Raw genomic sequence first — 21,618 nt, 5'->3', positions numbered from 1 at the left:
AGGGCCGGGGACAAACTGCAAGCGAGGTATGTGCTCTTAGCGGGAACCGAACCCAGGTCTCTCTGGCCGCAGCCGACTCTAACTGCTGAGCCAAACTGGCCAGGGCTCCCCTAACTTCTCTAGTTTAGGAAATACTTGTTTATTGTAAAAGGAAAAAAAAATGCCTTTATGTCAGCCTAACCTAGTTTAATGTTCCTACAGGATTATACAGAAGCTGAGAATAAGTTTCTAGTGATGAAGATGGTGATCCAAGAAAATGAAATTTGTGAAAACTTTATGTCTTTAGTTTATTTTGGTCGTGGTTTGCTTCGATGTGCTCAGAAGAGGTAAGGATTTTAATTAATGGGTATATGTTCCCTGTCAGCTTTCTGCATTGTGAAATGGGAATAAAATTTGACAGTATACCAGGTATAATGACATTTGTGCTAGACTGATTTTTTTCTTCTTCACCTATTTTTATAGATAATAATTTCTTTAATGTACTTGAGAATATTAAGTATCAAACTTAACAGGTCATGACAATAAGCGGCAGTATAGCATAGATATTGAAACATAGGCTTTGGAGTCAGACAGTTCTGGGTTCCATTATTAAGGTTTTCTACTACCTAACCTAATTATTGATCTAAGGAAACTTAATGTTGCTAAGCCTTGTCTTTTTTTTTGTTATTTGTAAATGGAATTAATAGCAGTGCCCATCTGATAAGGATGTTGCAGGTGATTAACATAGTGCCCAGGACACAAATGATATTCTTAATAAATAAATGATGGTTGTAGTTATGTATTAATATTATCACCACTTGGAATAGGTATAAATAAACTTGTTTAAGGTATAAATGAACTTAGAAAGCATTCAAAGGGTCCAAATGCTGAGTTTTGGGAGTGTTGCATATTATGTATTTTGTGAAATTGTACAAGGTAGCCTATATGGACTAGCAGTCTGTTCATTCCCTATATGGAGATCCTTAGCTATTTGTAACATCATTCATTTTATTTGCTAAGCACTTATTATATTTTAGAGACTTGTAAATTTGGGGATATAATTATTTACAAAATGGATAGTTCCTGTTCTCATGTAACTGATAATGTAGATATTAACAAAATAATAAGTTATGCAAAATAAGTATGAAATGCAATAAAGAACAATGAAGGAAAATACAGTGAACAATAAAAGATTTCTGGAGCCCCAGTCTGGTTCTGGGAATCAGAAGTGTGTCTGAGGAAATAATGTTTGGCTGAAATCTGAAGGGTGAATTAGACAAAGTTTACTTATGCAAATCCTTATGAAGGATTACTGCTTGGCTTGGCCAGCCATTGGATCCTAAATGCATCACTATCTGGTCGTTCTCTGATTCTTTGGTTTATCTTCTATCCTTTGTCATGCTTGCTTTTTACTAAGGTATCCAGGAGATTTCTCACTTCCTGTTCACTAGTATGATGTCACCAATACTAGTGAACAGTGTGATGTTTTGCAGAATGTTAGAATGATCAAAATCCCTTTAGTTTACACTGTGGAAAAAACATAGCTTTGTGACAAGACAAAGAATGTGCACTGCTATCCTTCCTTCAGATATGTGAATTACTTTTTATTCTTTACTTGTGGACATTGGAGAGAATCACTTTTTCAGATCATTGACACTGGAAAGCCCAGTATATGGCATCATTTACTTTCATCCCCCTGACCTATAGAAAACAGCCACTGCTGGCTACCCTTCTCACTCTGTATTTTTTATTGTATTAATGGATGGAATGTCATCTAGGTCTTTCCAGGAGACATTACCTAGTGGTGGGCTCTGTGGCCTTATGTACTAAGTCCTTTCTAACATTTTCACCTTCCTGAGCTTTCTTTTAACACTGCCAAGAAATTTCCAGCATTTCCACCCTCAGTTACTATAAGCCATTGTTATGTTCAAGCTTCAAATAACCGTCTTAGCAGCATGTTAGGACTGGTTTCAGGTGTCCTTGCTGGGAAATTAAATCTTGAATTGTGGAAGAGTTGTCCCATGTCAATACACATGTCCCTTTCTAGCTATATATTTGTCCTCTGGTTCAGCACTCTTAATATTGACCGCTCACAAGTTAACTCATATTTGCATTTGCATTAGCTATTTCAATTTTTGAAACTTAGGGTAAACACTGGGCCTCAGGTTTTGAAACTCAGGATTATTGTGTTTGTGACTCTTCACCCTGAGGGTCGAAATTAGAACAACAGCACACCTTTCTATATTTTTAAAGTAGCTAGGGAATGAATATCTGCTGGTTCAAATGAATGCAGCTCAGAACCTAACACTTCTGGTCCTTCTAAAAGAGCTCCTTACATTGATTCACCGTTTAGGCTTTCAGGGCAACTAAAAGACCACGTCTTAGAAAAAATAGTCACTGGTATAAAAAAAAATCCAATGAGAACGTGTAAAGTGTGTTTCAAAAGGTAATTGCTATACAGTATACCACACCAAAAAAATTACTATAATATATAATATGTATAAAATATAATATGTAGCAGATATATACAAAGTTTCATTTAAATTTATTATGTATAAATAAAGTATACTGAAGTTTATTTAGATTGTTTCACTTTCATATGCAATTATGAAAAAATGCTGATGACATGAGATAACTTCTGCTAAAATTGCTGGTCAACAATGTGTTAAGATTCACTTCCACATGTTCCTGCCAGTATGTACTAGTCAAGTTCTGAAATTCCCATAAGTTTTTTCTCCCTGTGCAGGGGCTTTGTTTTCCCATTTGGACTCTGTTTTTACCTAATCCTAGCTATATTAGTCTATAGGCAATGAGTGGAGGTAGGAAGGATCTTGAGAAGGAAGGCATCATCTTTTGAGACATATACCCCAGATGATATTTTTGTATGGTCCTTAAGTAAAGGGAATCTGCTCTCCTCTAGCAAGGAAGAGGTCTTTGCCAGCCAGAGGGTTCAGGGGAATTTAGGGATTCATTGTTTCTAAGCATATTCACCTAAATGTCCCCATTCCAGATCTCAGAGGTTACTTGTTTCCTGTCAGAGCCCTGATTTTCACATAATGGTCCTGTTGAGGCTCTGCTTTTGGTATTTGTTGTTGTTCTTCCCTTATGATTAAACACTGGGCCTCATTTTCAGCATTGTTTGTCCTTATGTTTAGGGTTGGTAAGGATTCTTTATATGTTACCATAGAGGCCTTTTATCCTGAGTTGATAGCAGTAGTCCTGTTGAGGTTATGCATTTCATCTCTTTTATGGTTTGTTGCACCTTGTGATTAAATTTGGGACAGATTTTTAACACAGAAGATGATGGTCTCTTTAAATGCTGCTATAGAGACCTCTGTCTTTCACAATGTGTCCTGAATCAATAGTTGGCTGACCTATGCCTGTCATTCTCTTTCTTCAAGGCTTCCAAGACAGTAAACAAAAGCCAACCAACTCTACAATCCCTTTAATTACCATGGTCCCCATACTGTTCAAGCTTGAGCTACTACATAATCTATTGTCTCCCCTTCCACCTGTATTTCATCCCAATCTACCACAGGTGAGAGTCCTAGTATTTGTATTTCTGTAGCATGCCAGAGGTTATCACTACCCTATTATCACTACCCTGTTATCACACACACAATAATTGGGTTACTTGTCTTATTTATAAACTATTTAGGCACATTCAAACTAACCTTATTTAAAATGCCTTGCAGATATAATGGAGGACTGCTAGAATTTCATAAAAGCTTACAAGAAATAGGAGATACAAATGATCACTGGTTTGACGTAGATTCTTTGGAAGATGAAGATTTACCTACAACTTTTAAAGTAAGCAATTAAGAATAACATTTCATTTCTGACTAATCAGAATCATCTTTGATAAAGTGCAGTTTAATCTTAACTATGTCATATTCTATAGCAAGCACATTTTATTGGAAAGTAGTTTTTTATATAAGAAACAACCTTGATTTCATTACATAGTGCGGAATGTAAATATGAACTCTACAAGTAGAGAGAAATGAGGAGGCTGTGTTAGCATTTCCAGATAACAAGATTAAAAGCTTTGCTAGTCCAGCTCTTTACTGAATGCAATAGTTAATTTCTTTTTTTCAAATTATACTTACCATTATTTTGTTGTTGATTTAAATTTTAAAAGTACTAAATGCGTCAGAAAATTTTAAAAATGTAAAAATGCCTGAAGGTAAAACCAAAATTTCTTCATATTTCTTTAAATGGAGAAACTATTGTTAGTATTTATAGTTTTCTAGACACTCATCCTGCTATTGAATAGTTAGTTTATCCCAAACATTTCAGTTTTTCACTATTATGTAAATTAATCTTTGTGTATTTTTTACACCATTTTCTTAGAATAAATTTGTAAAAGTGGAATTGTGAAGCAAGTGTTCACATACTTGTAAACTTGCTGATACATATCTTCATATTTTCTCTCAGAAAGTTTGTACCAGTTTATATTCTCAAGACAGAGTATGAGAGTTTCCATATTTCCATATCCTCTGAGTATTCTTTGCTTTTTGGATAATTTTTTACCTATTTCATAGGTCACATTGGTCACTTTTTAATTTGTTTAATATGAACATTAACCACAGGTTTTTCTTGGTTAGTGTTTGGATTATATACCTCTTTCCAAACGTTTACTTTAAACCTTTTTGGATCCTTTTATTTTAGCTGACTCTAAGACCAAATGCATTCCTCAAAATAAAAAGAGATCTTTCATTAAAATACAAAATTCAATTTTCCAGGAAGCTATAGCAACTCAAATTTTGTAATATAGCCTCAATATAGAAAAACTCAAATCACAGTAGATTATTTTAATATATCTATTTTAGTAATCAGTAGAATAAATAGATAGTTTTTGGCATTTGTTAGGATAATCATATGACTTTTAAATTTGACCTAATAAAGTAATATTTTTTTTTTTTTTTATCCGCACCCGAGGATATTTTTCCATTTTTTGTACAGATAGAATGGGAGAGAGAGGAAGAGAGAGAGAGAGAAACATCGACGTGAAGGGACACATCGAGTGGCTGCCACCCGCACGACCAACCAGGGCCGGGAACAGACTGCAACCGAAGTACGTGCCCTTAGCGGGAACCGAACCCGGGTCTCTCCGGACCGCAGGCCGACGCTCTAACCGCTGAGCCAAACTGGCCAGGGCTAAAGTAATAATTTTATACATTTAAAAAAAATTGAACTCTGTATTTATCTAAATCCCTATGTGGTCTATGTTGTTTTTCTGTTTTTCCTCCTCCCTTTAAAATGTTTTTCTTTAATATTTACACTTTTTTGTGAACTTTTATGCAAGGTAGTACATGTATGCAGTTTGTCAAATAATATTAAAAGGCTTAAATATTAACAGTCCTTATTCTTCATCTCTAATTGTAGTTCCTAACCAGAGGCACTTCTTCAACTCTCTAGGCATTTTGATATTTATCTGTATCTTTTTTTTAAAAGATACACTGCTATTTTAAGAATTTCTTCATTTTAGATATCTTTTGAATTCCTCCTGTAGAAGATGAGAGTTTAGTAGCTTTCTTATATATCCCCTTCACACAAACACTTTCTTTTTTCTATCCTACTAATAGTTACAAGTTTTTATTTGATTGGTCTTAGGGTTTTTCTTTATTTCTGGGAATATCCTTTACCTCTTTCTTATATAGAATCCCATTTATTGGAGCTCAGCATTTTCTCTTTCTAGGTGTACTTCCTTGTTTTGGTGGTATGCCGCATCAAGCAGCTTTTAAAAAGGGTACTTGCTTAGGAAGTAAATTTTTTTGAGATGTTTCAAATATCAAAATAATTTATCCTTTGTTTACTTTATTTATATCTTACCTGGCATAGAATTATAGGTTGAAATAACTTTCCTTCATTTAAAAAATTTTTTTTATCCTCACCTGAGGACATTTTTGCATTTATCTTCAGATAGAGTGGGAGGGAGAGAGGGAGGGATAGAGAGAGAGAAACATCGATGTGAGAGAGACACATCGACTGACTACCACCCACACGACCCCAACCGGGGCCAGGGACAAACTGCAGCCATGGGACATGCCCCTATCAGGAACAGAACCTGGATCTCTCTGGTCCGCAGGCCAGCGCTCTAACTGCTGAGCCAAATCAGCCAGGGCTCCCTCATTTATTAAAAGTATGTTTTTATTATTTTCTAGCTTCTAGTAATACTTCTGAGAAATGTAATATTATTGTGATTCTCAGTCTTTTGCTTGTAACGTGTTTTATTTTTATTTTTCTTTCTGGAAGATGTATCCCCAATGATCTGAACTAATGTTTTTTTGGTTGTGGGACGTTTTTCTGATTATTTACTTGATGAGTTCTTCTGCATTTTCTCCTTTCTTTCTGAAATGTTTATTGCTCAGATGGTTAACATCATGAACTGAATCTGATTTCCATATTTTTTCCCTGTTTTTTATTTTTTGTCTTTTTGTTCTACAGTCTAAGAGATCTTCTCAGCTTTATCTTTTTGCATAGGGTTGTTATTCATCCAGCAGACACTAAATGCTACTATAATGTTAAAATATTTCTATACTGTTTCAAAAATAGTTGCTGCCATGAGTTGCTTGAGTACCCAGCCACAGTTCCAGCTGCCCTGGACTCTCTGCCTCCCCCTCTCCCCGTATGTCTCTAAAATCTAATAACTGAGGATTTCTTGTCTGATAGAGCAAAATACTTCTATGATCCTGCTTTGACTCTAGGCCAGCATGTTCTTCTTAATCTGTTGTTAGGTGCCTATGCCTGTCAGCCCACCGAAAGTCCTACTTCCCAGACACTGTGATTAGTGTTCTTTAGCAAACCTACAATGCTAGCCTCTTCCCTTTATGTGACACTGAGGAATTTCAGGTGGGTACCACCAGAGGCCTGCTCTGCCCCCAAACGCTTCTATCCTCATGTCTCCTTAAATAAACTTACCATAGTGGGGGAAGATAGTACCCCTAGAGATTCTGGCATTCTAGCAGGGCAGTGTCCTTTCAATGTTGTTATTTATTTATTTTTTTTATCCTCACCCGAGGATATTTTTCCATTTTTTGTACATATAGAGTGGGAGGGAGAGAGAGAGAGAAACATCGATGTGAAGGGAGACATTGAGTGGCTGCCACCCGCACGACCAACCAGGGCCGGGGACAAACTGCAACCGAAGTACGTGCCCTTAGCGGGAACCGAACCCGGGTCTCTCCGGACCGCAGGCCGACGCTCTAACCGCTGAGCCAAACTGGCCAGGGCTCAGTGTTGTTATTTTTAACATTACCCTGTTTCTAGCCTTCTGTTGCATTTTAATTTTAATGATTATTTTAACTATTAGCTACCAAAAAGTGTTTGTTGTTTTTTTTTTTTAAATGAAGGATTTTTATTTTCTTTTTTCTTTTTTTTTAAATAACTGTCCTGTTCTTTTTTCAAGAATGCGTAATATATTAGAGGTAAATGTTAGCCATATCATGGAAGACCTTATAAGTCAAGTAAAGGGCTCAGGCTTGATCTTGAGGGTAATGTGAAACCCCTGAAGACTTTGAAACAATGGGATAATGTAATCAAAGTAAAATAAAATATGAGTTGTAGAATTTACGACATTGAATAGTTTCTGTATGTTAGGGTAAGGAAGGAGTTAAGAAAGTTAGAAAACTAATAGTTACAAGTTGGAGCTAGTGTTCTAAAGAGAAAGAAGGGACTAGGAGAGAAAATGGAGAGCACATACACAGACACACATATATACCTGTGTGTCTCCATATTTATCTATGTGTATATGTATAAATGCATGTGTGTCTGTGTGTATAGTGGTTAGGCAAAGCCTCTCTGGGAAGTATTATTTAAGTTGGAACCAGAAAATTGAGAACTGAACTAGCTCTGTAAAGAGTAGAGGGAAAAACAGTCTAGGTAAATGAAATAGTGTGTGAAAAGGCTCTTTTAGCCTTGAAGATCAAGTTTGAGGAACTGAAAAAATAAAACTCTTAATTTTTATAGTGAGTGAGACTAGAAGTGAATTTGAAGAGATGCATCACAGATGGCTAGATAATTGAGTTCAATTTGCAGGTTCTGCAGGACCTGGCAGTCAGTTCTTAGTAAGGGTTCTGGATTTTGTTTTAAGTACATTGAGAAGCCATTGAAGGACTTTAAGCAAGGAATTAACATGATCTTTCTTCTGCACAGTGCTTTGGAGCAGAGTATTCAGGAAAGAGGGGGACCAGTTAGGCGTCTATTACAGTCAATAATCTATGTAAGATACAAAGTGGTAGCAATGGAGATAGAAATGGAAGAATTTGCAATGTATTTTGGAAAAAGACTCAATAGTACTTCCTAATATATTGCATGTAAAGAAAGGGTGATCCATTATGCAATGGATGACTTCAAGATTTTGGGCTTGAAGCTGAGTAGGTGGTGGTAGATGAGATTGATATCCATGAGGGCTAATATTAGCCTATAAAGTTCACTGCTATATCCGTACCATCCATAACAACCTGGCCCATAACAGGCAGTCAGTAAACATTTGTTGAATAAATGAATGCCAAAGACTGGGTGCGTTAGATGAAGAATAAGAGACAAGGAATCGATTTGGTAGAATCTATCAGTAGATCATCATTGAACGATCAAGTTTGAGATCTGTGAAATTGCAGTGGTTATACATGATACGAGTTCTGTTCCTTTGTTTTTGGCATCTCCACTTGGCTATTGGCTATCCTGATAGGATCTACCTTTATACTGATAGCCCTGGAATACTTCTCTTTTCTCTAATCTTCATATCTGATCAATTTAAAAATATGATTGCCACTGTACAAATGTTATGAATGGTGACTAGATTCATGAAGTAGTCTATAGAGGCTTATTTATCATGTCATGTATAAATAACATATATTATTTCAGTATATTAGAAATAATACTGTTTGAAATCTTGTAATACCCCTGTTAGGGAAGGGATATAGTAAGGACCTGATTTAAGGACCAATTTGATTTAGACTTGAAAATGTGTTTCACCTGAATTTCATTAGCATTTTAAAATAGAAACTTGCATTCTGAGTTGAGCATTGGAAGCATATTTTTGTATCCTACTTTTGCTCATTAAGACAGTGAGTGCCATAGTGTACCACTGCGGTAGTTCCACTGCCAGCACAGTGTCTTGGGGGCCAATTCTAGCAGACTTTTCTGGCTTCTAGTGATTTCTTGTCTCTCTGTATATAGGTATCATAGCAGGTAATTCTTGATAGGAACATGCTAGGTATTATGCTGTGTAAGTTAGGATGGTGACATGAGATATAGCTCAAATATAGACTTTTTTCCTTTCTCCATGTTTATAGTTAATAAAAAATTCAGTATTTCTATTTTAGTACTTTTCTTTCTATTGTTTACTTTGGATGAGGAAAATACATTCTATTATTATTTAAAAACAAAAACAAAAACAAAAACTGCACATATAATGCCTTCAAAAAGGTATATTACTTAAATTACTTAAAACTCCACATGGTAAAAAATTGGAAGTAAGTCCAGCTGGTGTAGCTCACTGGTTGAGCATTGATCCTTGCACCAAGAGGTCGGTCGCTGGTTCAATTCCCAGTCAGGACACATGCCCAGGTTGCAGGCCCGATCCCCAGTGGGGGCATGCAGGAGGTGGCCAGTCGATGTTCTCTCTCATCGACGTGTCTTCCTCTCTCTCCCTCTCACTTCTTCTCTCTCTAAAATCAATAAAGGAAAAAAAAATTTTTTTTTAATTGGCAGTGATATAGTCTTATTGTTACTAATTCATAAAATTTATTTTTATTTTTAAAATCTAGGATCTTCTCAATAATTTTATCAAGACAACTGAAAGTAACATAATGAAGCAGACCATTTGCAGTTATCTAGATTGTGAACGATCTTGTGAAGCTGACATTTTAAGGAACACCAGTTATAAGGTACTATCATTATCAATTAACTGAGTATTTTTAAAAATGTAATTATAAAATTGAACTTAGATAAAAATTGTTGTATTATGCATCAAAATAGTATTGAAAAGAGCGCTTAGTTTAATTACAGTGGTAATGCAGTAGAGAAGTTGTTTGAGTATCTCTGAGAACTTAGAATCATAATGAGCTAGAATTATTTATACCCTGTGAGTCAATAAAAGAATGAATTTGTTTTGCTAAGGTTTTTGTAATATTCATATCTCTGAAGTTATAATTAATATTTCTGCTATCATACAGTGGAAATTATCTAGAATATTCCTCATAGTTAGAAATGTTATTTTGTGATCATTTATTTAAAATTTATTTTACTAAGGAGAAAGGTTGTCACTCATCAAGAATTATGTTACTAAATAAGTCATCATTATCTCTGCTGTGGGCCTTGGGGGAGAAAAAAACATATCTAGCCTTGATTTGAAGAAATTCAAGAATCAAAATACTTCAATTCTAGTTCTCACTGGATCTGTTAGAATAAGACTGGGAAATCACAAGATAAAATGAGATGAGATTATCAGTGCAAATCTGACACCACTTCTATAAAATAATAGAAATCTCAGTTGAAAGGCATGTATGTCTGGAATGAAGCATGTAGTGAGGAGGGCTGCCTGATAAACATCTGTTTGTGGGAATGACAGCTGGGAAGGTTTTTATATGTGCTTTTGTTTGTTTGTTTTTGTAAAAAGGAAAACTCAAAATGACTGAAAGAATACATCCTCCTCTCTCAGGTTTAAAAAAATTTTTTTCTTTTATTGATTTTTAGAGAGAGAGGAAAGGAGAGAGAGAGAGAATCATCAATGAGAGAGAACATTGATTAGCCACAACCTGCATACCCCACACTGGTAACTGGTCTTACAACCTGGGCATGTGCCCTGACCGGGAATGGAACCAGCGACCTCTTGGTGCATGGGTCAGTGCTGAACCACTGAGCCACACCGACTGAGCAAAAGAATACATGTTATATATCAATTTTCACAAATAAAGTTGGCTATTATAATGGAAAAAGAAGAGAAAGGCATGATGTGTATAGCAAATGGGGTAAATGGGGAGGAGGAGAAAGCCAAGATCTTACTTATTAGGGTAAGTTCAGAATTAGGAAGGTGGGCCTGGTGAAGTATAGTGTTTACAGTGGGGCAAGTTCAGTCTTGGTGTAGGTGACATGGTGATATGCTTGTGGTTTCCCAGGGAGGCATTAGGGTTTTAATCACACGGATAGCATGTAGCAGCAGGAAGTCCTGGTCACAAAATTTAAGTTTTTGTAGTCCAAGCAATCTCCCTGTTTAAAAGAAGCATAGCTGTAGTTCCAAGGGAGGACACACTGGAAAGCACAAGAAACTTGTAAAGTTAAAAATGACTTATGGTGGTATTTTCTGTATATACATGAATTCCTCTTGCATTTTTTTCCAGGGATTTTTTCAATTAATGTGCAGTAAAAGCTGCTGTGTTTATTTTCATAAAATTTGTTGGAAAAAGTTCAAAAATTTAAAATATCCAGGTGAAAATGATCAGGTATTTTGTTTTTCTTTCAAACCTTACTACATTTCTTTCTCTACCCTTTTCTCTCTTTTTTCCTCTTTTCCTTTCATTTCTTTCTATTCACATCCTTCCTCCTCTGTTTTCTTCCTCCATTTTATCTTTCGTTTTCTTGGATGTTTTTCTTTTTACTATTTGTTCATCATTACCACTTATTAAACAGATCTCTGTGGGGGATACTCTGCTAATTGCTTTGCTTAGTGATTTCTATCAATTTGTTCTTTTCCCTATAGAAGTTTATAATTTTAAGAATAGAAATATTGTTGCATATATTCACAAAGAAGACATAGAATCGATTAATAAGCAGAAAGGACAATTATACAATTTTTAAGGATAGTTTCTATTTTAAGGGTAGAGAACAAGGATACATTTTATAGTCTTCAAAAATCTATTTGTGATTAGGTATATTTTTCTAAAGTCATATAACAAAATCAAATTGTTTGCCAGTAAAATTAAAGTAAAAATACAAAGTTCAATTCTATATTAATTACTCTTTGGTGAGCTGATGACTGTAAGTTGGGTCTATGATATTTTGTCCCAGAGTATTTACATTGTGCAAACAGAAAACTCCAATAAAGCAATTATGGTGTGGAAAGAGCATCATATGTGGAGTTGGGAGATCTGGTTTCAAGTCCAGATTAAGTCACTTATAGTTTTTTTTCTTTTTCTTTCTTTATATATTTTTTTTAACATTAGGCTGGTAATTTAACTGCTCTGAGACTAGTTTTTCTAAGCCATAAGGTGAGGATAGTAATACCTACTTTATAAGGTTATTGTGAGGATTAACAGATAAACCATGAACTTGCATTGTTTTACACTGCAAAAATCATTGTGTAATAAAGCATTATTATTCCTTTGTTTAAACAGCATGTGTTTTATACTTTCTTTGATTGTTAGAGCAATCAGTATTGTTCAACTTTAGAAAGAAGGAAAGGAAAAATAAGTATCTTAAGAAGATATAAGGTCAGAATCAGAGAAAGACTCAAAATTTTGATTCTTTCCTTTTTCCTGGAATCCTCATATATCTAATAGAAATTCAGTATTCCTTTATACACTTACCTAATTAGTACATTTTACTAGAAGTTGCTTTCCCTATGCATAGTGACTACATCTTAGGCTGTAATATAGCTACATGAAGATTTTGAAGTAGAAATGGTGAGAAAAAAGTTGAGTCATACATTTTAAATACGAAAGCCATTGATTGCTAAATGAGATGGACTATTTTTGAACAGTAAACTCCCAAATGTTTATTCACATCTTTTGTTTTACCATCCAGCAATATCTGCTTCTAACTTTATTTAAATATAATTAGATTTGCACATCAGTAATTTTTAATATTTTTATTGTTTTTTTCTTTTGATAATTTATTGTGGTTTTTTTCTATTGATAACTTTAGAGTTTTAGTGGGAAAAAATGTTTGAAGGAAGGATGTACAGGTGACATGGTAAGGATGCTACAGTGTGATGTACCTGGAATTGTTAAAATTTTGGTGAGTATCTTTTTCTTATTTTTCTTGCTTTCTCTCATTGTAATGGTATTTTTAACTTAAGCATATTTGGGAATCATAATAATAGTATTTTAGCCATATTCTCTTTGATGGTGATTAAATTCTCTGGTATTTCTATTGCTTTGATTTCTCCAAAGTAGTATTTCCGTGGTCCTTAAGAATAAGACAATTCAAAAAATAAAGACACATGCACACACACCCACAGCAGGCCATGCCTGTACCAATGAGAAGTCTGTCATGAACCAAAGATGATAGTCTAATCTGTGCCACCTGATGTTAAAAATACTTTTAGACTTTCTGACCCTCTTTTAGTCTATAAACATCTTTCTATCAAAATACCTATGGAAATCACATATAGTACCTGTTACATAAAATGTGCTCAAATGATATTCCTTTTTTTTTCAATTACTGAAATACTTGTTGCATTTTCGTTTTATAAGTACATAGACCAAAATTGTGAACAGAAATACATATATTAGTTCCTTATCCTTACATTCTTTTTGTATTTCAGATTTGGCATATAAATCCTGTAGTGATGTAAAGTTGAATTTCTAAGATAGCTCTAGTTTATTGTTTGATTAGAATTGCTTATGGCTCACTGACACTCTGATTTGTTTTATATTTGTCTGGCTTCATTCTCATTGTCTGTTTTCAAATGTTAAGGCTAACTGGTAATAATAAAGAATTTTGAAAATTGAACTACTTTAGGGCTATTTTTTTCCATCACTTACAGTTTGAAGTTGTGAGAAAGGATGAATTTATAACCATTGAAAATTTAGGAGCAAGGTAAGCTTGAAATAAAATATTTCATAATTTTTCTCAGCATGTATGTATTTTTCAGTTGCTTCTTTCTTCTGTGTTTCTGTCAGTTGTTGGAGCTCTATTAAATTAAAAGGTAATATTAATTGTGTGAAAAAATTATATCTAACTGATAATTTATTTCCCCCTCTCCCTACTTTGTAGACATTCAAATTCTAAAGCAGGAAAGGAGAAATTTATGTGAATATTTCACCCTTAAGTATGAAAATAATCTTTCCCTGAAATCAAACATGTTATTTTGTTGTTAATTCTCACCTGAGGATATTTTTTTCTACAAATTTTTTAGAAAGAGGGAGAAATCGATGTGAGAGAGACACATCAATTGGTTGCCTACTATATGTGCCTTGACCAGGACTGGAGATCATACTTGCAACCCAGGTACATGCCTTTGACTGGGAATTGAACTGGAAACTCTGGTGTGAGGGTTGACGCTCTAAACACTGAGAACACCAGCCAGGACAAAACATATTTTTCTTAAAGTTATTTAATTGGTTTTATGATATAAAAACTTTCTCCTAATTTTCAAAACTTATTCAGGCCTCTAAGCTTGTGTGACAATTAGAATTGTCCTTTTGCTTAGATGAGAAAACTGTACCACAGAGGAATATATAGTATAAGCAGGGAATTCATAGAGGTATAAAATGTGACTATTGAAATTAGAAATTTTGATATAAAACGTTCTAGCCTATTGATTCTCTTTTCTTTGACTTAAAGTGTTAATTTCTACCATTTTTCAATCTACCAGGGATATTGCATTGATATCTAAGGCATTAAATAATCCTTTATGAGCTAGTGAAACCCAAATCTTAATCTCTAGCATAGATCTCACTCCTAAAATGTAGGTCAATATACCTGTATGCAGAAGATATCCATTTTTATATTTCAAAAAGATTTATAGTTCAGCATGCCTACAACTGGACTTGTAATCTTTCTCCTCAACACTGCTCTGTAACATTTTTTAAGGCCAGTCAATTTGACTTATTAAATATATTGTAAATTTGACTTATTAAATATATTATAAATGCCTCCTTAGGCCTCTGTACTTCCACTAAACTAGATGAAGTATTATTTCTCACTTGAAATTCTGAAACAGGTTCTTAACAGGTCTTACCTTTCTTCAGTCTGTTGTTTACATAGACATCAAGAGCACATTTCTAAAATGAAAATTGAAATATATCACTTTTCTGCTTGAAAATCTTTCAGAGGCTTCTCATTACTCTTAATTATGTTCAGACTCCTTAGCTTAGCTCTTCAGTCACTTTGGTTCCTGCTGACTTCATTAGTGTCATCTCTTGTCATCTTTTCTTAATTAGATATATACACCAACTATACTGAGCTTCCTTTAGTTCTTGATTATGCTATCTGTTTTACCTCCAAGCCTTGCCTAGAATACTCTACTCCTTTGGCTTTGCCTGTTTAAAGCTTCTGGAAAGCCTTATTTACATTAGATTAGGTGTTTGTATCATGTATTCCCTCGACTTTTGCTATTAAAACATATACCAAATTTCCTTATGCTTTCATGGCTATCTTGTTCATTTAACTGTGACCTCCATGAGAGCAAGAATTTTATCTTACTTACTGCTGTAATCCCAGAACATAGCATGATGCTTGTTATACAGCATGTATCCAGTAAATACAGGGGAGATGTAGAGATTCTAAATTCCATTATTTTGCAATGGGTATGTTACTTTTTGTTTTCACAGGCAGTTAACTGGGTGATATGAACTGTGAACTCTTTTTCTTGGGTGGTGGTTCCAGTCTCAGTTCAGATCTTTTACCTTTACCTGGGCTGCTCTGAGTATAATCTACATGCTTGGTTCATTAGTCAGTCAGAGATGTGGATAGAATTTGGGAATCTCTTCTCTGACTCTTTCCCTTCTAGAATTCCCCCACTCTCTTCAGCAGCCATGGTTCTGTGGCTTCAATTTTCTGGTACCTTCAGCTAAGGCAACCTTTGTTTTCTACCAGGCTAGCCTTAGCCCCAGGCTAAAGCTCTAATATTGGTGAGTTTATAAGCTTGTTTTATATAATCCTTTCCTCTGAGTGTGTATCCCACCATCAGAGTTGGTCTTTTCCTTTCACACTGCAGTGCCTTCAGAGAACTGCTTTCTGTAACTTGCCTAGGTTTTATAGTTGTTTTCAGTGGGAGATTTCTCTGGTAACTGGATCTTATTACTAAAAGTGGAAGAACTACTTCATGGGGTTTTATGAACGAATGGCAAAATGTTTGGTTACTTTTTATACTCTATTGTTATTAAAATATACATAAAGAAAAGCTCACAAAGTATAAAAGCATAATTTAACAAAAATTATAAAGCAAACACTCTTGTGGCTTGTTACCACATCCAAGTCAACATACAGAATTTCCCAGCACTCCAGAAGCAATCAATGTGCCACTGTCCCCCAACTTCTGTTCTCCCTAATTAACTTAGCCTCACCTTCTGTTTTTATAAAATATAGCTTGAAAAACCTGACCTATAAAAAACTTCAGTGCTTAAAATTACATTTATAATTAGTAAGGAAATTTTCTTATAAATGCATTTTTAAACACTGAAGATTTTTATAGGTCAGGTTTTTCAAGCTATAGTTTATATACAGTGAAATTTACTCTTTAAAAATAAACATTTAAATGAATTTCTTTGTATAAAGTTGGGTAACTACTACCATGATTGAGATTCAGAATATTTCTATTATCCCAAAAGGTTCCCCAAAAATCTTTTTTGTATGTCATTTCACTCCCCCAACTTCCAAACCCTGGTAACCACTGATAGGATTTCTGTCCTGATAATCTTGAAAAAACCCTGACATTTTTCCAGACTTTCCTATAGTAGGATGTTTTGAATCTGGTTGTTTTTACTTAGCATAATGCCTCTGAGATCCATCTGTGTTATTACATGTATCAGTATTTCATTTTTATTTGTTGCTGAGTAGTCTTTTATTGTACATATATACAACTTTTTTTTTTTAATCTTCATTGTTGAATGTAGACTGTATTACAGAAGTTCCTCATTTTTCCCCCATTGACCCCCTCCTCCCGCCTCCCGCCTCTTCCCACACTGTTGTCTGTGTCCATTGGTTATGCATATAAGTTCTTTGGTTTATTTCTTCCCACCTTCCAACTCCTTTCCCTTTGAGGTTTGTCAGTCTAGCAATGAATTTATACTTCTTAATCCCTTCACCTTTTTCACCCATTCCCCCAACCCCCCTACCATCTGGCAACCAATATGAGAATGTTTCTGTTCTCCATGTTCATTTTGTTTGTAGATTCCATTGTCGATAGATATGCATTCATTGCCATTTTGTTTGTTCATATATGTTATCTTTTTCTTCAAAAAGACCCTTCATCATTTCATATAATAACGGTTTGGTGGTGATGAACTCCTTTAACTTTTTCTTGTCTGGGAAACTCTTTATATGGGCATCGATTCTAAATGACAGCTTTGCAGGATAGAGTAATTTTGGTTGTAGGTTCTTGCTTTTCATCACTCTGAATATTTCTTGCTACTCCCTTCTGGCCTGCAAAGTTTCTTTTGAGAAATCAGCTGAAAGACTTATGGGAACTCCCTTGTAGGTAACTAGCTGCCTTTCTCTTGCTGCTTTTAAGATTCTCTCTTTGTCTTGAACCTTTTGCATTTTGATGATGATGTGTCTTGGTGTGGGCCTCTTGGGGTTCATCTTGTTTGGGACTCTCTGTGCTTCCTGGACTTGTATGTCTGTTTCCTTCACCAAGGTAGGAAAGTTTTTTGCCATTTTTGTTTCTAACAGGTTTTCGATTTCTTGTTCTCTCTCTTCTCCTTCTGGCACCCCCAAGATGCGAGTGTTGGCACGCTTGAAGTTGTCCCAGAGGCTCCTTACACTATCCTCATTTTTTGGATTCGTTTTTCTTTTTGCTGTTCTGATTGGGTGTTTTTTGCTTCCTTATATTCCAAATCGATAGTTTGCTTCTTGGATTTACGTACTCTACTATTGAACCTCTGTAAATTATTCTTTTTTTTTTTTTTTTTTTATTCTCACCCGAGGACATTTTTCCATTTTTTGTTCAGATAGAGCAGGAGGGAGAGAGAGGAAGAGAGAGAAACATCGACGTGAAGGGACACATCGAGTGGCTGCCACCCGCACGACCAACCAGGGCCGGGGACAAACTGCAACCTAGGTACGTGCCCTTAGTGGGAACCGAACCCGGGTCTCTCTGTACCGCAGGCCGACGCTCCAACCGCTGAGCCAAACCGGCCAGGGCAAATTATTCTTTATTTCAGTTAATTCCTCCTTCATTTCTGACTGGTCCTTTTTTATGCTCTTGAGGCCCTCACTAAGTTCACTGAGGTTCTCACTAAGTTCATTGAGCATCCTTATAAGCAGTATTTTAAACTCAGCATCTGTTAGGTTGCTTGTCTCCATTTCGCTTAGTGCTTTTCTTGGGGTTTTGTTCCGTTTTTTCATTTGGAACCTGTTTCTTTGTCTCCTCATTTTGGCTGCCTCCCTGTGTTTGTTTCTGTGTATTACTTAACGAGCTGTATGGGGCTAGCTGAGACCAGATGCTGCTTGTTTGAAAGAATTTAGGGAAACCTGAAGCAGGATCCAAGACAGGCCAATCCTATGGTTAAGTAAGTGGCAATAGTTTGGGTGGGTCTGAAAGTTGTGTGGGGCGGGGCAGGGCCTCAGGGAGTCACCAGGGCGGGGCTACCAGTGTGAGCCAGGTTACTGGAGTCCCAGATATGGCGTCTGTCTCCCGCCCCAGGGAAGGGCTCACCAAAGAAACAAAGGCCTCTGACAGCATGTTTGTCCCAGAGAAAGCCCCCCTCCACCTCGCTCCAGTGCCAAACAGCTCAGTTCTTCCCTGTATGTCTCTGATGCCCCTTGAGCTGCCATCCCTCCAAGCTTAGAGGGAGAGAGTCTGGTAAGTTTGTGTGCGGGCCCTTTAAGGAGCTGCCTGGGGCTCCAGCCCCTTCAGCTTCCCTGAGCCTCAGTTCCTGCTGGTTTTTCCAGCCAGAAGTTATGGGGACTTCTCTTCCTGGCACTGGAACCCTGAATGGGGCACCGGGTGTGGGACAGGGAACTCTCAGTCCTCAGGGAAGGCCTTCCCTGCCGAGGTGTCCTCCTGATTTTTATCCGCCACACGTATGTGTGGGATCAGCCCGTGGCGCCTCCGCCCCTCCGCCCCTCCTACCAGTCTGGATGTGGCTGCTGCTTTAATTTCGTAGTTGTAGGACTTCCATTCAGCTTGATTTCAGGCGGTTTTGAATGATGGTTGTCCTGTAGTTTAGTTGTAACTTTGATGTGGTTGTGAGAGGATGTGAAACCATGTTTATCTACAGCTTTTTAATTCATTCAACAGTTGATGACATTTGAGTTGTTTTTGTTTTTTTGGCTATTTATGAATAAAGCTGCTATAAATCTTCACGTGTTATTCTTTGTATAGATGTATGCTTTCATTTGTCTTGGGTAAGTCCTAGGAACAGTATTGCTGAATCATGGTATGTATTTAATAGTATAAGAAACTGCCAGCCCTGGCCGGTTTGGCTCAGCGGTTAGAGCGTCGGCCTGCGGTCTCGAGAGACCGGGGTTCGGTTCCCGCTAAGGGCATGTACCTCAGTTGCAGTTTGTCCCCGGCCCTGGTTGGTCGTGCGGGTGGCAGCCACTCGATGTGTCCCTTTCACATTGATGTTTCTCTCTCTCTTCCTCTCTCCCCCTCCCACTCTACCTGAAGAAAAAATAGAAAAATGTCCTCAGGTGAGGATAAAAAAAAGAAACTGCCAAACTGTTTTCGAAGTAGCTGTACATTTTATCATTCTTGCCAGCAGTATAGGAGATTTCTAGTTTCTCTGCATCCTCGTTAACCCTTGCTATTGTCAATTTTAAAAATTTCAGCCATGTTAATAAATTTGTAATGTTATCTTATTATGGTTTTAATTTGCACTTGCCTAGTGATTAATGAAGTTGAATATTTTTTTATGTATTTATTTGCCACCTGTAAATCTTTCTGATGAATTATCTGTTCAAATTTTTTGCCCATTGTTTTCATTGGATTATCTTATTTTTAAGTTGCAAGCTTTATGTATTATGGATACAAGTCCTTTCTTTATCTAATATGTATTTTAAAAATATTTTATGCCAGTCAGTGGCTTGTCTTTTTATTTTCTAAAATGTATCTTTCAAAAAGTATAAATTATTCATTTTGATGAAGTCTAATTTATCAGTTATTTATTTTATGCTACTTGTGTTTTGTGTTCTATTTAAAAAAAATGTGTCCAACCGAAAATCATGAAGATTTTCTCAAAATGTAGTTTTAGGTTTTACATTTAGATTTATAATTCATTTTTAGTTAATTTTTGCATGTGGTATGACATAAGGGTCAAGGTTCATTCTGTTCCATATGGATATCCAGATGTTCTCACATGATTTGTTGAAAAGATAATCTTTTCCCTGTTGAATTACCTTGACACCTTTGTTGAAAATCCCATGATTATATCATACATACACACATTTTCTCCAAACTTTTGTAGGATTTTTATTGGGATTTTGATGAATCTGTAGATAAAGTTGATCCTGATGTACATCTTAATAACACTGAGGATACCCATCATGAATGTGTTATATAACTGCATTCAATTAGATCTTTTTAAATGTTTTTTAAGAAATATTTTGTAGTTTTCTGTGTACAATCTTGTACTATTTTGTTATAGTATTTATTTGGATTGGATTTTTTTATGCTTTTGCAAATCGTTTTTAAATTTAAATTTCTAGTTTTTATATAATATGAAATTGATTTGTGTATATTGAACTTCATGTATCCTGTAACTTGAGACTTAATAGTTCTAATATAATTTTATAGATTGTTGAGGTTTTCTATAGATGTTTATGTCATCTGTGAATAAAGATAACTTTATTTTTTCTAATCTATATGCGCTTTATTATCTTTGTTTATTGCACTGGCTATGTCCCCTGGTACAATGTTAAATATGAGTGGTAAGAGCAGACACGTTTACCTTTTTCAGATCATAGGAAGAAGCCTTCAGTTTTTCACCATTTAGTATGTTGTAAGCTGTAGATTTTTATTTTTATTTTTTATTTTTTTATTGATTTTAGAGAGAGAGGAAGGGAGAGGGAGAGGGAGAGAGAGATAGAAACATTGATGAGAGACAACATTGATTGGCCACCCACTAAGGATTTGGCCCACAACCTGGGCGTGTGCCCTGACTGGGAATTGAACTGGTGACCTCTTGATGCATGGGTCAATGCTCAACCCCTGAGCCACACTGGCCAGGCAAATGTAGATTTTTTTATACATGCCCTTTTTCAAGATGAAGAAATTCTTTTCTCTTCCAACCTTACAAAACATTTTTCTTATAAATGGGATTGAAATAATGCTTTTTAGTGTGCATTGAGATGATTATATGGTTTTCTTCTTTAATCTGTTAATATGCTGAATTACCTTATTTTGAAATGTTGAATTAATCTTACTTTCCTGGGATAAATAACAGCTGGTCATGATCAATTTACTTTTTCCATATTACTGCTGTTTTCTTTTTCTAGCTTTATTGAGCTGTAACTGACATATGGCATTTTGTAAGTTTAAGGTGTACAGCATGATGATTTGATATATGCACATACTGTGAAATGATTACCACAATGAGGTTAGTTATCTTATCCATTATATCATATAATTAACATTTTTTTTGTGGTGAGAACTCTTAATAATTACTTCCTTAACCACTTTCAAGTATACATTATTGTAAATATAGTCACTATGCTGTACATTGGACCCTCAGTTTGTATCTTGTTACCCCTTTATCATTTTGGCCCCTATCCCTTCCCCTAGCAACCACCAGTCTACTCTCTGTTTCT

At 35.6% G+C, this 21,618-nt stretch overlaps 1 protein-coding gene across 11 annotated transcripts in view; it reads left to right on the top strand.

The window, feature by feature from the left end:
* DZIP3 (DAZ interacting zinc finger protein 3) overlaps positions 1–21,618 on the top strand; it is a 115,127-nt gene that overhangs the window by 24,990 nt on the left and 68,519 nt on the right. For all 11 annotated transcript variants that reach the window (XR_004956713.1, XM_036242264.1, XM_036242258.1 and 8 more), the window contains 6 exons: positions 202–326; positions 3,675–3,789; positions 9,750–9,869; positions 11,322–11,423; positions 12,844–12,936; positions 13,688–13,740. Coding sequence is in view for 10 of the 11 variants with exons in the window: in XM_036242264.1 (XP_036098157.1) it covers positions 202–326; positions 3,675–3,789; positions 9,750–9,869; positions 11,322–11,423; positions 12,844–12,936; positions 13,688–13,740 (608 nt within the window). In the remaining variant the exon portion in view is untranslated. The remainder of the gene's footprint in view (positions 1–201; positions 327–3,674; positions 3,790–9,749; positions 9,870–11,321; positions 11,424–12,843; positions 12,937–13,687; positions 13,741–21,618) is intronic.

The sequence above is a fragment of the Molossus molossus genome, unplaced genomic scaffold, assembly GCF_014108415.1.
Source record: "Molossus molossus isolate mMolMol1 unplaced genomic scaffold, mMolMol1.p scaffold_m16_p_5, whole genome shotgun sequence".
NCBI lineage: Eukaryota > Metazoa > Chordata > Mammalia > Chiroptera > Molossidae > Molossus > Molossus molossus.
This window is presented reverse-complemented; position numbering and strand designations above follow the sequence as displayed.